The sequence below is a fragment of the Canis aureus genome, chromosome 6, assembly GCF_053574225.1.
Source record: "Canis aureus isolate CA01 chromosome 6, VMU_Caureus_v.1.0, whole genome shotgun sequence".
Taxonomy (NCBI): Eukaryota; Metazoa; Chordata; class Mammalia; order Carnivora; family Canidae; genus Canis; species Canis aureus.
Window position 1 is genome coordinate 42,381,893 of NC_135616.1, and position 20,740 is coordinate 42,402,632.

Here is a 20,740-nt window from a genome sequence, read left to right on the forward strand (position 1 = left end):
TTGATGTCCAGGTTGATACACATTTCAGTGGGGTCATTTTTAGAATAGTTTCTGGCATTCCACATTATACTGACTGGGGCACTCCTCTAATTATTGCTTTCCAAGTGCCAGACCTCAGAAACTATTTTAAAGCAGGTGGTCCCCGTGTATGTCAAGGAATATGCTATGCATCTGGTTGTATAGGGAAAATGATTTTATAAGTCCCTTTTAAGAAAAAGTAGTGCTTTCCTTTCCACGAAGAAGTCTGAAAACTTTAAAATCTTAACTCACTGGGGTAATTCACAGCAAAAATTAAATAATCAGTCAGAAATAGTCTGCTGTTGGTTTTCAACTTTTTAAAACAGAAAAGGTCATTTGGAATATTTCTTCTCATCCTTCCAAAATGAAGAAATACAAAACTAACACTTCAGAGAGTAACTGTATTAATGAAACATCAACGGGTTACAGATAAACATTTTAATTGATTAAATATATTATTTTCAAGATCTTTTTGAAATCGCACTTGTACTGTACTAATCAACAGCCAAAGGCAATAAAAAAGTTTAAAACCAAAAAAATGTTCTGACATGAGCACATGACAGGAACCACTGCTATGTAAAGTGACATACACTGCTCCCAAGAACAATGATATTTTTAGAAGATAATTCATCTTAACATGTGCAAGGACAAATCTGTAATCAAAGGCTGGAAGAAATATATATTAGTGCCTGCTTTTTAAAAGTTTATTTTACATTTTAAATACAGTATTTTCTCATTAAAAAAAAAAAAAAAAAAAAAAAAAAAGCCAAAGAAGTGCCTAACCCCATGGTTTCTATACCATATATACATGAGAGCTGATGGAGAGCCTGAAAGTGTTCTGGACAGAAGAACAGTGTGGACATCTTTGAGCTGGAACTAGTGAATCAAAATTAAAAAACACAAATTAAGCACTGCTTAGGAGAAAATAATCCAGTTTCTGAATAACCAAAAGAGAACAGAGTTAGGTATGTACAAAACCAGGTATTAAAAAACAGACAGAAATGCAGCACACAAAAACCAACAGCCCCTTACGTAGTGAACTGTATATAACGCAGCTAATCAACAGAGACCCTCCTACGAGAAGTGATTTATGATTTGAAATTATAAAAATCTAAGTATTTCAGTAACAACATACAGTAACATTACATGTGTATTGCCGTCTTTGTCGCTTTCTAGCTATACCACCCTCCCTTCTGAAAACAAGAATCTCTACACTAGTCGATCACTTATACAAATGTGAGGCAATTAATCCATATTTGTTTTCAGTAAGGAAAACAAAGATGTACCTCTTCCCATCTCTAAAGACAATACAGATTAAAGCTCTAAAACAATTTAAGCATGGGCATATGCATTTCCAATTCTCTCTAGTAAGCAATTCCAAACTGGAATTGTGTAGGGGTTTGTACCTAAGTATTAACACATGAAAAGAAAATGGACTGTCTCTGGCAGTGATTTCCATTTAGTGCAATGTTATTCCCCACACACCGAATTATATTTAAGTGATATTGTATATTTTAAATCAGTAGGTGCCAATTTGAGTTTACAAAACCCGTAACTATATGCTTGTGTAGAAAACAGTTTCAATTTGAGATGCTCGATAAAGCCCAACTGAGACAAAAAGGAATTTTGCTTTGTTACTGGTAGTGTACTAGTACCAGAGGAAGAGCAAAGGACCAAGCAGAGGCTTGCTAAGACAGATGTCTCAGGTGTTCTAGGTGTCTTCATAGTTCAATTAACAATCAGCTTTGAACATTCTTAAGATCTTGGAAAATAATTCTCTGTAATACAACTCTGAACTGAACAAGCTGCACTCAAAGCAGAAACAATCTGGGTTGTTCAAAACAAATTCAAATTGAGGCAACTTTTCTATTATAATCTGTGAGGTCTTGAGTTTTTCAGTTTTTACAAATGATGACCTTCCTCAAAGTCAGCTGCACCTCAGGTAGACTACTGACATGAGGATTTCCCATCAGAGGTCACTGTAACTACGGGCTCTCGTAAAACACATGGAGCAGGCAGCATGGACTCACCATCAGTCAGGTGGGGTCAATGTGGGGAGGTTTATTTTGGAGACCTTAAAGATTTAACATGTAGCTCCTGTAACTTCAGCATCCACTAGTGACTCTGGTGGTCAGCACCCAAGGGCTCGAGGGGTCTGAGGAATCCCCTAACCCCAGAGTATTAATGCTAAAGGGTTTCAAGGGAACCCTGAGTCCCCACAAGAGTTCACCAGCCATCAGACCAAAATCAATAGGGTAAACACTGACTGCAATGCTCCACAAAGTCAAAAGAAATTCCAAACTAAACGCTGTCTTCTGCCCCACCCTAGACTCCAGACTCTGTAACATCTTTATCTAGTGTAATAGACTCTGTAGTAGACCGACTTTGACCGCCACAAAGAGTAGGAGTTGTCAAACTTGAGGAGGTAGACTCCTCTCCCTGGGTATTGGTGGCTACCGGCATACACTTCTTCGTGACAGTCCCGCCGGTACACAGGCACAATCTCATCCAGCAGAGGCTTGGTGGCATTCTTTTTGGCTTTCTCTTCATTACTGACGTTTTCTGTGAGACAGACAGGAAACACATCAGTGAACAGATCCAGGAAAAACGCATTTGCATCAAACACTGCAACCCAGTTCTCTCTCTGAGAAAATTCTCATCAGAAGTTCTCTGGAGCCATTCTACAACTTACACACCCGTGAGCACTTAGTCCCTGGGTCGTTTATTTGTTTATTCTTGTGTCTGACTAGCTGCTATCTGGTGGTGGAAGCAGCCAGCATCTCTCTCTCACTGGACTGTAACCACCACTACTACTTCTGAGCCCCACTCTTCCCCGTGCACAGCCCCTCAATTCCTCATTCCTTGCAGTACATGGAACCTTGCTCGCCTGAGCAACACCAAGGAAAATGACACTCTCCTCTTCCTCTTCAACAATAGGAAAATTCTCTCTGTTTTAGGAAAGGGCAATCAAGCTTTGAGGAGTATCATTTTCTATATATCTGATATATAAAAAGTAAAATGAGGAAACCAAAGTAAAGAGGTAGGCATTCAGAGACACTCTGAAAATCCATTACTTTCACTACAGGTCTGTGTTAACTCAAGAATGATCCCAGTGGCAAAAAGCTCTGATTCCAGGTTTGTTCCAGTTAATAGTTTTTGCTGTAATGATATGAAATTAGGAAAAAAATACCTCTGGAAACCTATAGGAGTGAGAAAATTGCAAATCAGCTTAAAATCTCAGTTTCATGTATAAAATATAAAGAATCTCAAGCCAACAGGTCAGAGGAATATACCATACAGAAGATAAAAGACCATAACACATTCATAACATGGCAGAGTGAATTGGGGCAACATTGGTTAACTGCATGGTGATTGTCAATAGCCATTGTCAGGAATTTAGACAAGGAAAGTCAGAGAAACTCTCACAGTCTAGAGGAGCTTAAAGAGACAAAATAACTAACTATAACATAGCAACCTGGATGGGATCCTGGAACATTAGATAAAAACTAAGGAAATCTGAATACATATGGACTTTAGGTGATCATAATGTATCCATACTGGTTCATTAGTAATGATGAACCTACCACAGTACAAGACAGATGCTAACACCAGGCGAAACTGTGTGTGGTGGAGTATACTAGAACTCTTTGTACTATTTTTGCAACTTTTCTATAAATCTAAAACTATTCTAAAATAAAATTTTATTATTATTATAATAAAATTATTATAATTTTATTATTTTTATATCTTATTATTTTATTATTAATTTATGGCTTTATTTAGGGGATGCCTGGGTGGCTCAGGTGGTTAAGCGTCTGCCTTCAGCTCAGGTCATGATCCTGGAATCCTGGGATCAAGCTCCACACTGGGCTCCCTACTCTGCGTGGAGTCTGCTTCTCCTTCTCTCCATCTGCCTGCTATTCCCCCTACTTGTGTTTGCTCTCTCTGTATCAAATAAGTAAAATCTTAAAAAAAAAAAAAGTTTACTTAAAAAAAAAAAGGCAAATGACACTCTGATAAATAGGCCCAAATAAGATTTGCTTCATCACAGCAATGTCCTTCATTTGCAAATGAGAAATACAGAGCCATTCAAAATGCCTATATTGCCTATAAGCGTATCCATGAAACACATTAGCCCAGTAATTCAAAATCTGTAAAACCAAAGGTTACTGGGACAGATGAGCAATGTACCTTTCATCAAGTTAAGCAAAGACTTGGGACCTGTAACAATAAAGACAGGTAGAATTAGAGCAGGAAGATAGGTTATGAGCCACATTTCTTCAAAGAGAACAATTTCCCGTAGCTTTCAAGACCAAATAGAGAAAAACCAAACCAACAAACAAAAAAGACTGACTGCTCTTCTATCTTAAGCCAAGCTAAAAGGACTCCCATAAAATGCACTATGGGGACAAGACATGGTGGCACACAGTGGCCTTCATAAGAAGCCATGAGACACATGCAGCCTGTGAGCTACGTTTTCAAAAAGGACAAAGTTATGCTCACTCTTTGCAAACAACTCTTATTGCCATAAGTCCTCACTATTGTTTTGGTTCATACAGGGGTATTGACAGTTTTAGATGGAAATCATTTTATGATTAGGAACAGCACAAGGACATTTCCACCTGAAGGATATCACATATTAGAGCAGAGATCAAGGGTGTGCCAATGGTTCTCACCTCCAGAGAGGCACTGGTCCGTGGCCATGTTTACCGGTGCCCTGCCCAACATGAAGAGCCCCAAAATGACACTCAGGTGAGGGCTCACGCTAGGATGCAACCTCCCTTCAGAGAGTCTCCAATAGGCAAGCCAGGAGACATAGATCACCTCCTTGACCTGCTTCTGAACCGAGAATTCTTCTACACTATTCACAAAGCTCTTTAGAAGTGTAACAATCTACACACACAAACTTCCCTTCCCAGACACTTGCAAACAGTATAATTTTCATGAGTTCCTGTGATACAACAGAAAGGCCAGTCTCAGGACACCTCGGTAACTCAGTGGTTGAGCATCTGCCTTTGGCTCAGGGCATTATCCCAGATTCCTGGGATCGAGTCCTGCATCAGGCTCCTTGCATGGAGCCTGCTTCTCCCTCTGCCTATGTCTTTCTCTCTCTCTGTCTGCCTCTCTAATCTCTCATGAATAAATAAATAAAATCTTAAAAAAAAAAAGAAGGAAAGGAAAGGAAAGGGAAAAGGAAAAGGAAAAGGAAGAAAGAAAGGCCAGTCTCTGGTCCTGATGTTGCTTGGTGGCACCTGACATGGGGGTAGTGACACCTGCTCAGGTCTCTCTCTCGCCTCTGCTTGCTCTTTCCTCACTCCTGTTTTCTCCTTTCTGGTTCAGTCAGCAGTATCTGTGGGCAATGTTTTACCTTGGTCCGGTACTCTGAGATAAAGGCCGCTGAAATCAAAGTGCCATGACACAAAGCAGCTCCTCAACGACACTGGCCCATACATGTGTTGCCATATGTGGCCCCAGAGGGCCCAGGATGCAGCACATGTGGTGCCTGAATCCAACTGTGCACCTTGACAGCTGAACTTCTAGCCTTCCTCCACAAACCTCCAACAACTACCGCTTTCAGGGTATCCCAATGTGATGTCTGTGAAATACTACCAATCCTCTTCAAGCACAAGCAGTCTGTGTACAAGTCATCTGAAAGGTTAGAGCTCCAAAGAACCAAGAGGCTGCTTCTCCACTCTCGCAGCCAGGGCACTCTTTTTATACCAGCCTCTGCTATGCCGACACAGGAACTCAAGTGCTCACTAGGTATGTACCAAAGCCCTGAGCTCTACCTTTTCTGCAAAACAAAATTAAGGAGACCATCTTCTCCATTAATACGTATGTACTTTATAACCTACTTCCTAGACCAAGATGGAAACACTCCATTTTGTCTACTTACAGAGAAAATAAAAAATTATACTTGTGTAAAATGGAGAAGAACAGCTGACATTTTTTATTTTTTTAAGGTATGATGTTCTGGTATGAGTTTCTGTATTTACATAAAAAAACTTTAGAGCAATGACTTAAAAAGCTAATATCAGAAATGTAAATTTAAATAAATTCCAGAGTTGGCAGAATTTCTTGCTTGCTCTTTTAAAATTTTTCAAACGATCTTGCACATTTGGCTTTCCCTTTTTTTTTTTTTTTCACATTTGGCTTTCCAACACAAAATGCTGGAAGTAGCACAATAGTGAGAAGCCGTAGCATAACACACTGTCAGACAGACCTGCCTAGCATTAAAGCAAGGTCACATTTGGGCCCCAGTCCCTTCCAGGAGGCTGGCCTGTCTCTCAGCCTTTTCAGCTGAGATCCCACTTATGAAGAGATGAATCCCTGTCCAAAAGTGTAAATCAGGAAGCACAAGGGTGGCTGACATGCAAACCAAGCCATTTTTGCCAATACACAACCCAGAACTTGTCAGTACGGACCAAGAGCTCTACCTTCCTCCTCCTCGTCGTCATCACTGGACTCGCTGACATGCACACTGACAGCAGTGTTCGGAGAGTCTGTCCATTCAAAGTACACCCCAAATCCAATGTCATAATTGTCTGTAGCAAATTCCCAAAAGAGGTATGATCCTTCTTCATGAGTGGGGACGCGAACAGTGACCACTTCTCCTCGGCCCACTGTAATCACCGAGTCTGCATCCTGCCGAATCTTCTCTTTAAAGTCTTTGATCTGGGGTCGTGTCCACATGGACGGAGCTGCTATTACTGGAAGAGATTCTAAAAGCAACAGGAATTACACACGCTGAAGAGGATGAGCCTTCACCCGCAGGTGGCTGACTCACACAGGACACCTGCCTGGCTGCAGTGAGGCACCAAGTATTATCTGGTCTATCTTAAAATCGAGGACTTAGAGGAATTTACATGTTTCCCAGCAAAGTCTCCCCCTGAACTGCAACATTTAACCAATGTCACTAGGTATTCAAAGGTCACACCACTTCAAGTAACAAATGCAATCCACAATCTTAGAAGTGATTTTTTCAACACTCTGATTACACATGTGGATTTAAAACTGGACCTTGGAAACCTCCTAGCTGGAGCCAGGGAAACCTAATAAAGAAGGGAGATCTGGACTTAGGAATAAATTCACTTTTGGATCTGGACAAAGAAAGCTGGGCTTTGACTTTAGTCTCTGTCAAAAAAAAAAAAAGGCGAACCTTGACCTTTAAGGATCCCAAAGTTCTAGGGCCTATTCTAAAGGAGCTCAAAGAAACAGCAAAACTTGAATAGGACTGGAACCACTAAGGACCAAATAGAAAGGGGTAGTCTTGTTGCTGAGCAGCATCTATATACACCAGTCCACTCAGCAGGTTTTTCAGATGTGGTCACAGAAACCTTTGACAAAAAATTCATTTGAAAATATTGGTAGACTTAGGGTTCCTGGCTGACTCAGCCAGTGGAACATATATAACTCTTCATTCTTGGGGTGATGAGTTCAAGCCCCATGACAGTTGTAGAGATTTACTTAATAAAAAAAAAAAAAAAAAAAAAAAAAAAAAAGGGATCCCTGGGTGGCGCAGCGGTTTGGCGCCTGCCTTTGGCCCAGGGCACAATCCTGGAGACCGGGGATCGAATCCCACCTCGGGCTCCCGGTGCATGGAGCCTGCTTCTCCCACTGCTTGTGTCTCTGCCTCTCTCTCTCTCTCTGTATGACTATCACAAATAAATAAAAATTAAAAAAAAAAAAATAGTGGGATCCCTGGGTGGCGCAGCGGTTTAGCGCCTGCCTTTGGCCCAGGGCGCGATCCTGGAGACCCGGGCGCGATCCTGGAGACCCGGGATCGAATCCCACATCGGGCTCCCGGTGCATGGAGCCTGCTTCTGCCTGTGTCTCTGCCTCTCTCTCTCTGTGACTATCATAAATAAATAAATTTTTAAAAATAAATAAATAAAAAATAAAAAAAAAATAGTGATAAACTCTTATAGTGATAAAAGGGGAGAGGAGTTAAACCATGGGATTTCAAGGATTTATCCAAAGCTGTTTTCTGTTACTTACTCTAAAATGACAAGGCAAAAAAAAAAAAAAAAAGACAAGGCAGATGTCTCAAATTGTCTTTATTACAAACCATACCACTACCCAACCACCATCACTGCCGTGCTCTTCTCTTCCTTCTTAAGTTAAAGCCTAGCCTTGCTTTGGCTCTCTCAGCTCAGTCGTCTCTTCCCCCAGGAAACCTCTGTTGACCTCTGCGACTCATTCACAGTCCCCACACCACGTGCTCTGAACCTACACGTGTCTTTCTCCCCACCACAGTCCTTACTGCAGCTACAGTTTACACCTCATGTGTCATTCTGCCTCACATTTTCCCCCTAAGCACTCAGAAAATCTTCCAATTGTTGAATGAATGAGCGGTCCATAAAAAGCTAGACCTCTAAAAATGCTAAATTATCTTCTGGTACTTTAGTCTCAAAAAATACATTGAGGGGCAGCCCCGGTGGCTCACCGGCTTAGCGCTGCCTTCAGCCCAGGGTGTGATCCTGGAGACCAAGGATCGAGTTCCACATCAGGCTCCTTGCATGGAGCCTGCTTCTCCCTTGCCTGTGTCTCTGCCTCTCTCTCTCTCTGTCTCTTATGAATAAATAAATTTTTTAAAATCTTAAACAAACAAATAAAAAACATCGTGGGGACCTGGGTGAAACAGTTAAGCAACCAACTCTTGGTTTTGGCTTAGATCATGATCTTAGAGTCATGAGATTGAGCCCTGGGCTCCAAACTCAGTAGGAAGTCTGCTTGAGTTTCTCTCTCCCTTTCCTCTGCCCCTCCCACTTGTGCCTACAACTTTCTCTCACTCTAAAATAAATAAATACATCTTTAAACAAAAAATACATCATAGTATATGGTAGGTAGCCTCCAAGATGCCCCTGCTAACCCTGTGATCCTCATCTCTGGGTATTCACGCACTTGAAGGGTCACTACCCACAATGCACAGGGTTGGTACATATGGCCAACAGAACACAGTGGAAGTGCCAACGTATTACTTCCAAAGTTACAGCGTAAAAGACACTGCCACTTCGGCCTTGTTCCCTTGGTTCATGTGCTCTGAGGAAGCCAGCCACTACACTGAGGACAGACAGCCTGAAGAAGAGGCTTTTTGCAAGGCAGGAAACACGGCCTCCTGCCAACAGCCAGTACCATCTTGCAACTCATGGGAGGGAACCCTCTGGAAGTAGAGCCTCTAGTGAAGTCCTGGCCGGCATCACCAACTAAAACCAAATGGGACCAGAACCACCACTGTTCAGCTAAGCTGCTCCTCAATTCCAAAAACCCCAGGAATCTCAACCACTGTATGAGACAATAATCAGTTGTTACTGTAAGCTGCTAATCTGGGTACGATTTGGTACGCAGCAATAGGTAACCAATAACACAATTCACAAAGTGTTCAGAAGACATCTGGCTTGTTCTTCTATGCTATTCTAAGGGTCACCAGAAGCATCAGATTCAGACTTAAAAGGGTACAGAAGCATTCAGCTCTCACAAATATGTAACTGCTCTCCAAAGCTAGTTAGCCAGACTCCTGACTTGTTTTCCATAAATTTCAATTACGACAACTGGACAAACACATATGCCAAACCATACCTTTTGGTCCATTCTCCACAGCTTCTTCTGCAGCTTCTGGCTCAAGTTCTTTTTCTGAGCTGTCAGTGTGAGTTTTGGCCTGTCCATTAACTGACATCCTATCGCCTGGTGCCACTGCATTCATTTTTGATGATGTAGGTAAAGAAGCCCCTGCGACTGCTACTTCTTGCTGTTTCTGTAAGGCTGCCTACAAGTGGAAAAACAGTGAAGACACACTGACCAGGATGATTAACAGGTGGCACATTTGCCCTGGAATGCATGCTGACCCCCGTTTTTATCCTACCAAAGCACTGTGCTTCAAGAAATTACTAGTAAACTTTACCAGTTTTATCTTATTTAGGATGATTATCAGTAGGACAATATCAAGTCAATGGCTAAATATGATAGTAGGTAGAAATAATCAACCCCCAAAACAATTAAAGGCAAAAATTGAACACAGTAACATTTGTTTTTAAAACTGACATAAGGGACGCCTTATGTGGCTCAGCAGTTGAGTGTCTACCTTAAGCTCAGGTCCTGATCTGGGGGTCCTGGGATTGAGTCCCACATCCAGCTCCTTGCAGGGAATCTGCTTTTCCTTCTGCCTATGTCTCTGCCCCCCACCCCTGTCTCCCAAATGAATGAATGAATGAATGAGTAAATAAATAAATAAAACTGACATAAAATCTTGATAAAATTCAGATACACAAAATCTGACTCAGGAAAATAAAACTTGGTAGAAAGAAATGATCACAGAGGAAAATTCATGAAGGCAGAAACTGTAAATTAGTAAGACCTGATACAGGCCCCCAAAGTAATCAACAAATCAAATATGGACAATATTAACCAAAAATTAAATCTTCACCATAAGCTATATACAGAAAAACTCATTACAACTAAACTGAAAACTGTTACTCATGTTTTTTTTTTTTGTTACTCATGTTATAAAAAAAAATACCAACCTAATTTAAAATAGGCTTGTAAAATGGAGCTTGATGTCAAAATATTTTCTCAATGAAAATTCATCACTATTTACATAATTATGATTAAAACGTGCATTCATAAAAACGGAATCAAAATGTCCTGAGTCAAAACGGAAGAGTAAAAACATCTTAAACACAAAGGGCAACTATGGGGACATTCCCCTCTTATATCAAGATGGATAGTAATATTACTAGATGTACCTAAGTGTTATTAAGGAACTTTCGGTAAAACTTTGAATTATAAAGTACACAAACCATACACAAATGTACAGCCTGATCGTTTTTCATAAAACATACATACCCACATAACCAATACCAGTCAAGGCATGATCTGCATCCCAGAATCCTCCTTTCCAGATACCCACCCCCATCTGTGCTGCAGGGCTAACAACTATTCTGACTTATACTCCTATATATTTGCTTTCCCTGATTTTCAATATAAATGGAATTGTATAATAAATGTTCTTTTTTGTGTCTGGCTTCTTTTATTTGACATTATTTTTACAACATTCATCCATAAGGTTTTAAGAAATTGTATTTTGTTTGCACTGCTATGATATTCCATTGTGAAGGTACAAAACTTATCCATTTTACTGTTGAACATTTGGGAATTTAAGTAACTTTAGAATAAAATCTTTAAAAAAAAATCAAGTCAAAAGTTAGCTAATGTTTTTAAAAGTAAAAATAAATAAAATAATGAAACAAAGAAAACATATGAAAAAAGCCTTTGTAATCTCATGGTTTAGGATAAGGACATATTTCTGCATATCTGTACACACACTTAACATATATCTACATTCCAGTTATTTCAATGAACAACAACGCTTTTTGTGCAGCTAATGCAGATTGGTAACACAGGTAAGATTTTCAAGTACCTCTTTCCAAGGCCCAGATTCTCAGTTATTCCCATATCGATTTTCTAGAAAGAGTACCAGCCTCCAGAAAAAGTGCGTACAACCAAAATAATTCGGCAGACTGAGAAAATTCACTGCACAACAGGACTGCAAGAAAAATATTTCTGTTGATGATCAGCAGGTCCAGCTCAGATGGCTGCTCTCTGGGAGGCCATGCTTGAAATCCTCTGGCAGTGAACAACTCCTTTGGGGATCCCACTGCCCTCAAATCAACTTCTATTATACGCAGTAGATCATAATGGTTTACTTACGTTGTCTCTCATCTGTACTGTGGGAAGTTTTTAAAAGCACAGCAGCAAACACCCACATAACCACATCTCTAAGTGAACAAGTATTAACATTTTGTCATTTTGCACAGTATTTATAAAAAAATCAATACTTATGGGGCTGAAGTTTCCTTTGTTCCTTTCCCAGCACCTTTCCTTCTCCATTCCCAGAGACCAGTAATCAATGTGTAAAACTGAGTTCCATCACTATAATCTAAATTATGGATTCAAGATCTTTCTAATTCTCTTCCACAGATTCTCGGTTTGCCCTATCTGACCAACTTTGCTTTCACAAAATGACAGTGACTTATCAACAGGGCAGGACATGGGAGCTATCCTATTGGACAATTATCTTGGAGCCATCACCGAAGCAGGAAGAGGCTGGTAACCTTGAAGTAGAAACAGGCTTTCGAGGACAGAAAATGAATCCCTCAAATGCCACTTATTGTCTTGAATATACTCTGGTTTGACATCTTTTTCATCTTCTCATGAACAAGACAAAATATACAGTGCTTTTTAACTTCTCACTAATGCTAAAGACTCAAGGGAAAAGGGATTTGAAGAATATTAATTTTCAAAGAATTTTTAAAAGTTGGCAAAATAGCAAGATCACTTCATCTGACAAGAAATGTTGAGCAACTACAATGTTAGACGTTTTCTTCCCTCCATTTGACAGATCAAAACTGCTTTCTTTTTTTTTTTTTTTTTCAAAACTGCTTTCTGAGCGAAAAGGAGTAAAAATTTGTTAGAGCCACACTACGAAGGCATTAATACCTCTGCCCAGTGTGAAACATGAACACAGGATCGGTTACCTGCTATATGTACACAACATTTTTTTTTTTAAGACTTTATTTATTCATGAGAGACAGAGAAACAGAGAGAAAGAGAGAAAGAAGCAGAGATACAGGCAGAGGGAAAAGCAGGCTCCATTCAGGAAGCCTGACGTGGGACTTGATCCCGGGATTCCCGGGATCATGCCCTGAGCCAAAGGCAGCCATTTAATTTACTGCCTAGCCACCCAGCCGTCCCTCTATACAACATTTTCACAGAGCAACTATTTTTCTCATTTTAGTCCTCTGAGAGTTCAGTGAGGTGAACACAACAGGTACCAGGATTTTATCCCATTCCCATTGAGAGAAAGGCAGAGAAATCAGAGCAGTAGGTAACTTGATATCAAACAAGATGGGGGGCAGGGGCGCCTGGGTGGCTCAGTGGGTTAAGTGCCTGCCTTTGGCTCAGGTCATGATCTCAGGGTCCTGGGATGGAGTCCCACATCAGGCTCCCTGCTTAGCAAGGAGTCAGCTTCTCCCTCTCCCTCTGCCCCCACCCACCACCATGCTCTCTCACCATGCTTTCCTCTAATAAAGGAAATAAAATCTTTAGAAAATAAAACAACAACAAAAAAACCCCAAGATAATGGCAAAGCCAGGACCAAATGCAAGTGTTAACTGCCCTCCTCCCCACCCCTCATCCCACACGCTTTCCTTTAACCACCTACTCCTGTGTGGAAGCAAAGTACCTGGGGGTAGGGGAGCTGGAGGAAGACTACCACTGTGGTGTATGGGAGCACAGTCTTGCCACAGTACCTATCGCAAACGTCAAGGTGACCAGCCTGCAAAATCAGCCGACAGCCTCAGGGAACTGGTCCTCCCACTGGCAGCTGGCAGCCACCACCTGACAGCCCACCACCTGAAGGACATTGTCGAACTAAAACCAGTTACCCCAGTCCTCACGGTGCCAGGACCACCATCAGAGTTTCAACCAGACTCACTGGAATGACACCTGGTCCACACAACCTCCAGATGCTCAATCACAACAGAGCAGTGGTCACATCATTTTTTGGTTTAATATCATCTATTTGTTTTCAAAACTGCTATGCACCCTGAAAGTCTCCCTTCATAAAAGTCCCCTGAAATTATCCCTTTAAGGCTAAAGGAGGCAGAATTTATTAGCACCCATTACAAAAGAGCACGGGTCCCAGCGGAAGGACAGGTTGGGCGCTGGAAGGGGGTGCGCGCACCTGCTGCTGGGCAAGCTGGACCTGGTAGAGCTGTTGCATGTACTGCTGGTAGTGCTGCTCCTGCAGCTGGCGGATGAGGAGCTGCTGCTGCTCGAAGTTGCCAGGGTACTGCTGCGCTGCATACTGCTGGAACTGCACAGCGGTCTGTGAGTTCAAAGCTGCCATGATCTGCTGCCTAAAATATCAAAAAATACACACTAGTCTGACCGTGGGAGATGGCTCATGGCAAAAGAAAATGTCCCTATTATTTACTTTTATAATTTGTCACTCTGTGAAATGACTAACCCAGTAATGGCTACCGGTCAGCATGTCCCAGGTTACTAAGCCACTACTGCTCTCACGACCACGACAGAGGTGAGGTTTCAGAGAGGAGAAGGCACAGGCGTTCGGGAACTTGTCCAAGATCACACTGCCAGCAGCAGCCAGAGCTTGAATGCAAGTCTAGGCAATCGGGAGTCAGCCTGGACTTTCACCAGGATGCTGTAAGAGGCTGTGCTGCTATCTATGGCAAAGCTGAGACACTCAACTGTTGGCCACGGCTTCTCCACCTGGACACTCAGAGAGCAGTAAGAGAACGTCTTGCAAGTGGCCCTGATAAGTGTCAAAAAAGCCAGGAAACTCTGAGGGTCTCTCGCATTTAATTTAAAGCCTGCCTTCAAGATCAACACTGAAAAAAGTAACTGGGCATGTTCGGTTGGGAGACAGTACTCTCTATTGTTATAAATCTCATTTTCTTTCCTACACACATCACACAATTCTTACCTCAGTCAGGTGACCAACTGAAAAAAGACCTGAAAGCCAGCTCTCAATAAATAAGTAGATAGATGAGACTAAGCAAAATCTCACAAACTCCTGAACAGAACATGACACTGGGCTTGGCCACCCAGGGTGCCACCCTCTCCTAAAGGTGTAGCATTCCTAGTCTCTCCCCAAAGTGGAATGAGGCTCCTCTGTGGAGCTGCTGAGAGATGACGAGACACCAAGGGACCATCATGTTCTCTGGTTTCCTCTAGATGCCAGGTCACCCCCACACCTCAGATCTTCTTCCCACACACATGGTTGTCCATCGATTTGTCCCTGTACCCACAACTCCCTCCTGAAGGACCAGCCCCCTGACAGAGCTGCTCTCACGGTCCTAAAGAGAAATTGTTTCACGTTCCAAATTCTGTATGAGGAACAGATGCCTGACAGAGGCCACACCAAGCAGACCCTCTGTCCCAAGACTAACTGGATCTCTCTCTGATTCCGGCCAATCTGTCAGATGCATGAAAACTCAGACCACACAAATCCACACTGGGCCAGCCTTGTGTACACCAAGGCAGAGAACAGAAGGGGTGAGACAGACACACAAGCTGGGGAAGCAAGACGAGATTCTGTGGACCTGGGGACAGAGCCAGCAAGCAACCTCAGCTCCTGCTCTAGTCCCTGGATCTGGTGGCTGACCCCATCCCTTTCCTTTTTGCAACCCACTGAAGCTGAAGATAAGGGCGTCTTGGGAACACGACAATCACTGGCACAAATGACAGGAGTTGGCACGGGTGTGCCTCCCAGCACACATCATAGCACTCTCCCACAAGCATGGCACACGGAGGCCATGGCGGGCCAGCTCTCAAGCTTCAAGACCAGCCACTGACCCACTTACTTCTGCTGCTCCAGCCGAAGCCTCTCCTCTTCTATTCGCCTCCTCTCCTCTTCCTCCCGCCTCAGCCTCTCCTCCTCCTCTCTCCTGCGCTTCTCCTCCTCCTTCTGCAGACGCTCTCTTTCTTCCTCTTCGCGCCGCCTTCGCTCCTCCTCCTCCTTCCTACAAGCCAAGGACAGACACAGTGAGCCCTGTATAAAGAATCCTGCTTTAAAATAACTTAAGGCTTTATTTCCCAGTGAAAACACAACTCTGAGAGAACAACATGGTCATATTATCGAAATTTGAAATGCACCCACTCTGCTAGTAGAAATTTATCCTGTGGGGTAGATCTCACAATCCACAAGAACAAGGCAGAAATAATTACAGCTGCGCAGCAAGAGAGAACGGTGTCCATCAGTAAGAGACTACTGAAATGATGTGCCCACACCCTGAAGGTCTCCCTAACCTACACTCAGAGTGTCACAGGCTTTCTCTTCCCACTGTTTATTGTGGTTGTAACTAAATTTGAGTGAGAAATTCGGTAATATATTTGCCCTACCATTAAACTCGGTGCTTTGTGAGGGCAAAGGCTGCCTATCTCCCAGCGCTTCATTCTCAGAGCTGAGCACAGTGCTAGAAAGAACAAGCATGTGTCTAGAAATGCATAAAGTACTCTGAAATGCCATGTAGCCAAAAAAACGACTATGTGGCCTAGTATGCAAAGGCATTTAATATGTTTGTTTAATGAAAAGAGTAGGGAAATGCATAGGAAAAGGTCTGCCAAGAAACATCTGACCTGGGGGTACCTGGGGGGGCTCAGTCGGTTAAGCATCCCAACTCTTGGTTTCGGCTCAGGTCATGATGTCAGGGTCCTGGGATCAAGCCCCTCCATCAGGCTCCACACTCAGCAGAAATAAACTTTTTCTGTCTCTGCCCCTCCCCCACATGCACTCGCACTCTCCCTCAAATAAATAAATCTTTTTTTTTTTTTTAAATTTTTATTTATTTATGATAGTCACAGAGAGAGAGAGAGAGAGAGGCAGAGACACAGGCAGAGGGAGAAGCAGGCTCCATGCACCGGTAGCCTCACGTGGGATTCAATCCCGGGTCTCCAGGATCGCGCCCTAGGCCAAAGGCAGGCGCCAAACCGCTGCGCCACCAAGGGGTCCCCAAATAAATAAATCTTAAAAAAAAAAAAAATACACCTTAAATGTGTCCTTTATCATCTATCAAGAGAAGGGAGCAATTAAAAGCAATGTGGGAGGGATGGATTTTGGTTTGTGCTTCACATACTGCCATAGATGAAACATACTTATATTACACATATCTGTATGTTGCTTCCGACATTTAAAAAAATGTCAAAGGGCTGCATTTAAAATAGAAAAAGAAGAGTTGGTAATGCAGGTACAGTCCCTACCCAGCTCTTGCCTGCCCTCTGCCTCTCTCCTGGGGGAACACAGACCCCACTGCATGAGGAGTGAGTGCCTCGCTGAGCATGGTATGGAGGGCAGGATGGCTGAGGAGCAGATGCAAGAGGTCTCTGAGGATCTAAGGGGATACCACTTCTTAGTCCTATCACAAGCACTGCTCGGCTTACCCCGCTTTCTCCCCAAACTCCTAGAAGTGATTAACAGCACATCTGAGCCACAACCAGGGCTCAACACATAGCAGTAATATGACCTACTTTTAACCTGTCACAGTTGGTGGATGTTCCACAACCAGAGCTAGGCCTGTACGACAGAAGTTTAATCTTAAATGCTTTCAGAGTACTAGGTGGATTTCATCTCATGACAAAAGATTTTTAAAAGGAAAAATGTAATTTTACATGTTAAGAAGACTAATAAATTAAATACTCAATTTGCCATGAAGAATCAAAACTTCTGGGCAGCCCGAGTGGCTCAGTGGTTTAGCGCCACCTTCGGCCCAGGGCGTGATCCTGGAGACCCGGGATCGAGTCCCACGTCAGGCTCCCTGTGTGGAGCCTGCTTCTCCCTCCGCCTGTGTCTCTGCCTCTTTCTCTACTCTCTGTGTATTCTCATGAATAAATAAATAAAATATTTAAAATAAATCAAAACTTCTCTTCTGGATAAAAACAATCTTCCTTTGGATAAACATAATTTTTTTTTAAGATTTTATTTATTTATTCATGAGAGAGAGAGAGAGAGAGAGAGGCAGAGACACAGGCAGAGAGAGAAGCAGGCTCCATGTCAGAGGCCTGCTATAGTTTTAGAATTCTTGTGTCAATTTTTTATAGTTTCGGTCTTCTTCCTATCAGGCTGTTTTTGCTATTTCCAATTCAGGTCAAGAAAGGAAATCAGAGAACCAATGGTTCCTAAGTAAATGTAATATAATCTGAGAAAACTGGTTTTATACTGCCATTTTCATTACTCAAAAACTTCAGATAATCAAAGTTATTGAAAATATAACCTCTAGATAAATAAGGTGTAAACCAGGGGTGCCTGGGTGGCTTCGGCAGTTAAGCGTCCACCTGCTGGTTTTGGCTCAGGTCATGATCTCAGGGTTGTGGGATCAAGCCCCTCAGGTTCTGCACACTCAGCAAGGAGTCTGCTGGATTATTCTCTCTCCCTCTCTCTCTGCCCCCCTCCTGCCCATACATACTTACTCTCTCAAATAAAATAAATCTTAAAAAGAAAACAAAGGTGTTAACTGTAATGCTGTGGATTTCATAGTCATGATGAAAAATCCCATCAACATAAACAGTCTATTCAGCAGCATACATGCCTACCCCCTGGAAATAATTAATAAGCCATGTGGGAGCCAGAGCCAATATGAATAACCACATAGTACAGGTGATAGCCATGATATGGAGCATAACATTCTAGAAGCTTGAGGGAAACAAAGGCAAAGGATGTGTCTGCAGCCCTGAAGGTTGGGGAGGGGGCCTGAGTTAATGGTGGAGCTTGCTCAAAACCTCAGTGTAACCAGGACAAGAGGAATGTTGCCATGGTGGAAAGGCGGTTCCTTTCAAAGGGATAGCCACACGATAGCAGTAGGCCCCTGCCCCTCAAACTCCAAGTACAAATACCTGCTCACACCAGCAGGTTGAACAACTGCCGTAAGAAAGGGGGATCCAGGGGTGCCTCGGTAGCACAGTCGGTTAAGGATCTGATTCTTGATTTTGGCTCAGATTGTGATCTCAGGGTCATGAGACTGAGTCATACATTAGGCTCTGTGCTCAGTCTGCTTGAAATTCTCTCTCTAAAAAAAAAATAAAAAAAAAAAAAGAAATTCTCTCTCTCCTTCTGCCCCTCCCCCTGTTCAACCCTGAGATCTTTCTCTAAAATTAAATAAAATCTTAAAAAAAAAAAAGCATTAAAAAAAAGAAGTGGGGATCCAAGGGCAGTGGGGTTACGTGATCTAGAATAGATACTCCATAAGGCAAAGGCATCAGGACTGGGGCTCCACAGGAATAAAGTGTGCCATGCCATCAAACTTCACCTTTTCTTTTCTTGCTCTTCCTTCTCTATTTTGTGGGATGCAACATATGTTGAAAAGAGATGGCAACACCTATTTAGAAGCTTGACAAATTCTACCATGGCATCCTCTTTAGACATGTTTCCCAGGGCCGCCCATTCTCTCCTGGAAGAAATAACAAGAAAAGTTATTTCCGCCTCTTCCTAAGTGACTATGAATGTGATTTAATTTAAACCTAAACATGAACAATTCTCAATTACAACTAAAACAAAGGATGATTCTACCATAAGCAAAAGGCTCAAAACTCAAGTTTCAACAAGTATGTATCACTAATTTCCTAAATTAGATGTGCCACATACAATCCAAACGTGCTGCTGTGAACTAGATTAGCTGCACTGCTGATAATTTCCATACAAGCAAGAGCACCGAAGTCTGACTTTCTGTTACCATATTTTAGTCTTAACCAAATACAGCTCCCAGTGCATTCTTTCCTGTCATAATTCTGTCTCAGTAAGGAAATCAATGACTGTATGTTGTAAATGGCTGCTATTAATGTTATTTAGGAAGAATCAAATGAAGTTGTACTTGTCTTATGTTCATAATCAGATGAGAAAACTTCTTCCACATTATTTATCCATAAACATCTCCAAGCCAAAAACAGATACACATCTGAAGACTCCAGAAGCTGTAAGCAAAAATGTCTGTTTCAGTCTCACTCTAAAGCTAAGGAACCAGCTGATTCCATCTTAACCAATTCGCTTTGCACTCTTCTCAACATCACTCTTGCTAAAATTCATTATACAACAAAACACGGTTACCTCCTGTCATTCCCCAACACATCAAAGAATCCAACCTCAGGACAAGTGTCTGGATTATATGGACCCATAAGAACCTGCTTATGCAGTGCCACAAGCTTCAATTTTTCTTCATAAGTTGGATGAAAGGCTTTGCCATCTTTTTCTGTAAGATAAAGAAACATGAAAACAATTAGAATTTGCAAAAAAAAAAAAAAAGTATTTTCAGTGTCCTATGCTTCCACTGTGAGGTATGTCACACACTCCCTGTGATAGATACAAATCTTATGGTGACATTTTTATTTCAAAAACTAGATTTTAATAGTCAGAGCCTAAGATAGAAACTTTTTATGCAGAGATTTTTTTTCATGAAGCCAAGTATCGATACTTATGTTCAAACTTCTACAGAGAAACCCATCTGTCAAGTTAACAGACACAAACTGTTCCACTTCATATCTTCTACACTTATCAAAAACTGCAGGAGGATCGTTTTTTTAAAACAGTTTATAAAAAATAATTTTGGGGACGCCCGGGTGGCTCAGCAGTTGAATGTCTGCTCCTGGCTCAGGGTGTGATCCCAGAGTTCCAGGATCGGGTCCTGCATCAGGCTTCCTGCATGGAGCCTGCTTCTCCCTCTGCCTGTGTCTCTGCCTCTCTCTCTCTCCTGAATAAATAAAATCTTTTTAAAAAATAATTTTTTATCAGTCACTTTTAATATAATCATGTATAAGAGATTACGCGTACCTTGAAATGCTATAAATGCATCCATCCCACTGAGATGTGCAATGTGGTGAAGGGGCTCTGATAGGAGAGGTGTGAATCTCCTCTGAGACCTTGCCTAGATGTGAGACCACTGAACCTCTCAGTCTATTCATCAAGTAGGGAGTCCACTGCTACTTCAGAAGAAATGGGATAGTATCGATGATGGCTATCAGATCCTTTTCCCTGCTTCATACCATGGTTGGCTCTGGCAGGTTTCCAATGGGCAATGCAGAGTGAAGCCAGTTTCGGCCTGTAAAGACTTCACTACCATCAACATTCAAAGCAATATGAAAGTGGGTGCTGGTAAAATGGGAAATCCTTAGAGAATAGTTCTGCTTCTTTGATACATTTAATTATTGGCTGGTTCTA

At 42.1% G+C, this 20,740-nt stretch overlaps 1 protein-coding gene across 3 annotated transcripts in view; it reads right to left on the reverse strand.

Annotated features, from left to right (window-relative positions):
- Positions 1-441: 441 nt before the first annotated feature.
- The window catches only part of ACBD3 (acyl-CoA binding domain containing 3), a 42,199-nt gene continuing 21,900 nt past the window's right edge, over positions 442-20,740 (reverse strand). Inside the window, exons 2-9 of one of the 3 annotated variants that reach the window (XM_077901309.1) lie at positions 19,634-19,775; positions 18,840-18,980; positions 15,402-15,560; positions 13,760-13,934; positions 9,598-9,784; positions 6,444-6,740; positions 4,210-4,239; positions 442-2,580 (exon numbers count right to left, since the gene is read on the reverse strand). In XM_077901309.1, the coding sequence (XP_077757435.1) occupies positions 2,369-2,580; positions 4,210-4,239; positions 6,444-6,740; positions 9,598-9,784; positions 13,760-13,934; positions 15,402-15,560; positions 18,840-18,980; positions 19,634-19,775 (1,343 nt within the window). In that variant the 3' untranslated portion in view covers positions 442-2,368. The remainder of the gene's footprint in view (positions 2,581-4,209; positions 4,240-6,443; positions 6,741-9,597; positions 9,785-13,759; positions 13,935-15,401; positions 15,561-18,839; positions 18,981-19,633; positions 19,776-20,740) is intronic. The other 2 variants (XM_077901310.1, XM_077901311.1) reach the window with 2 other exon arrangements.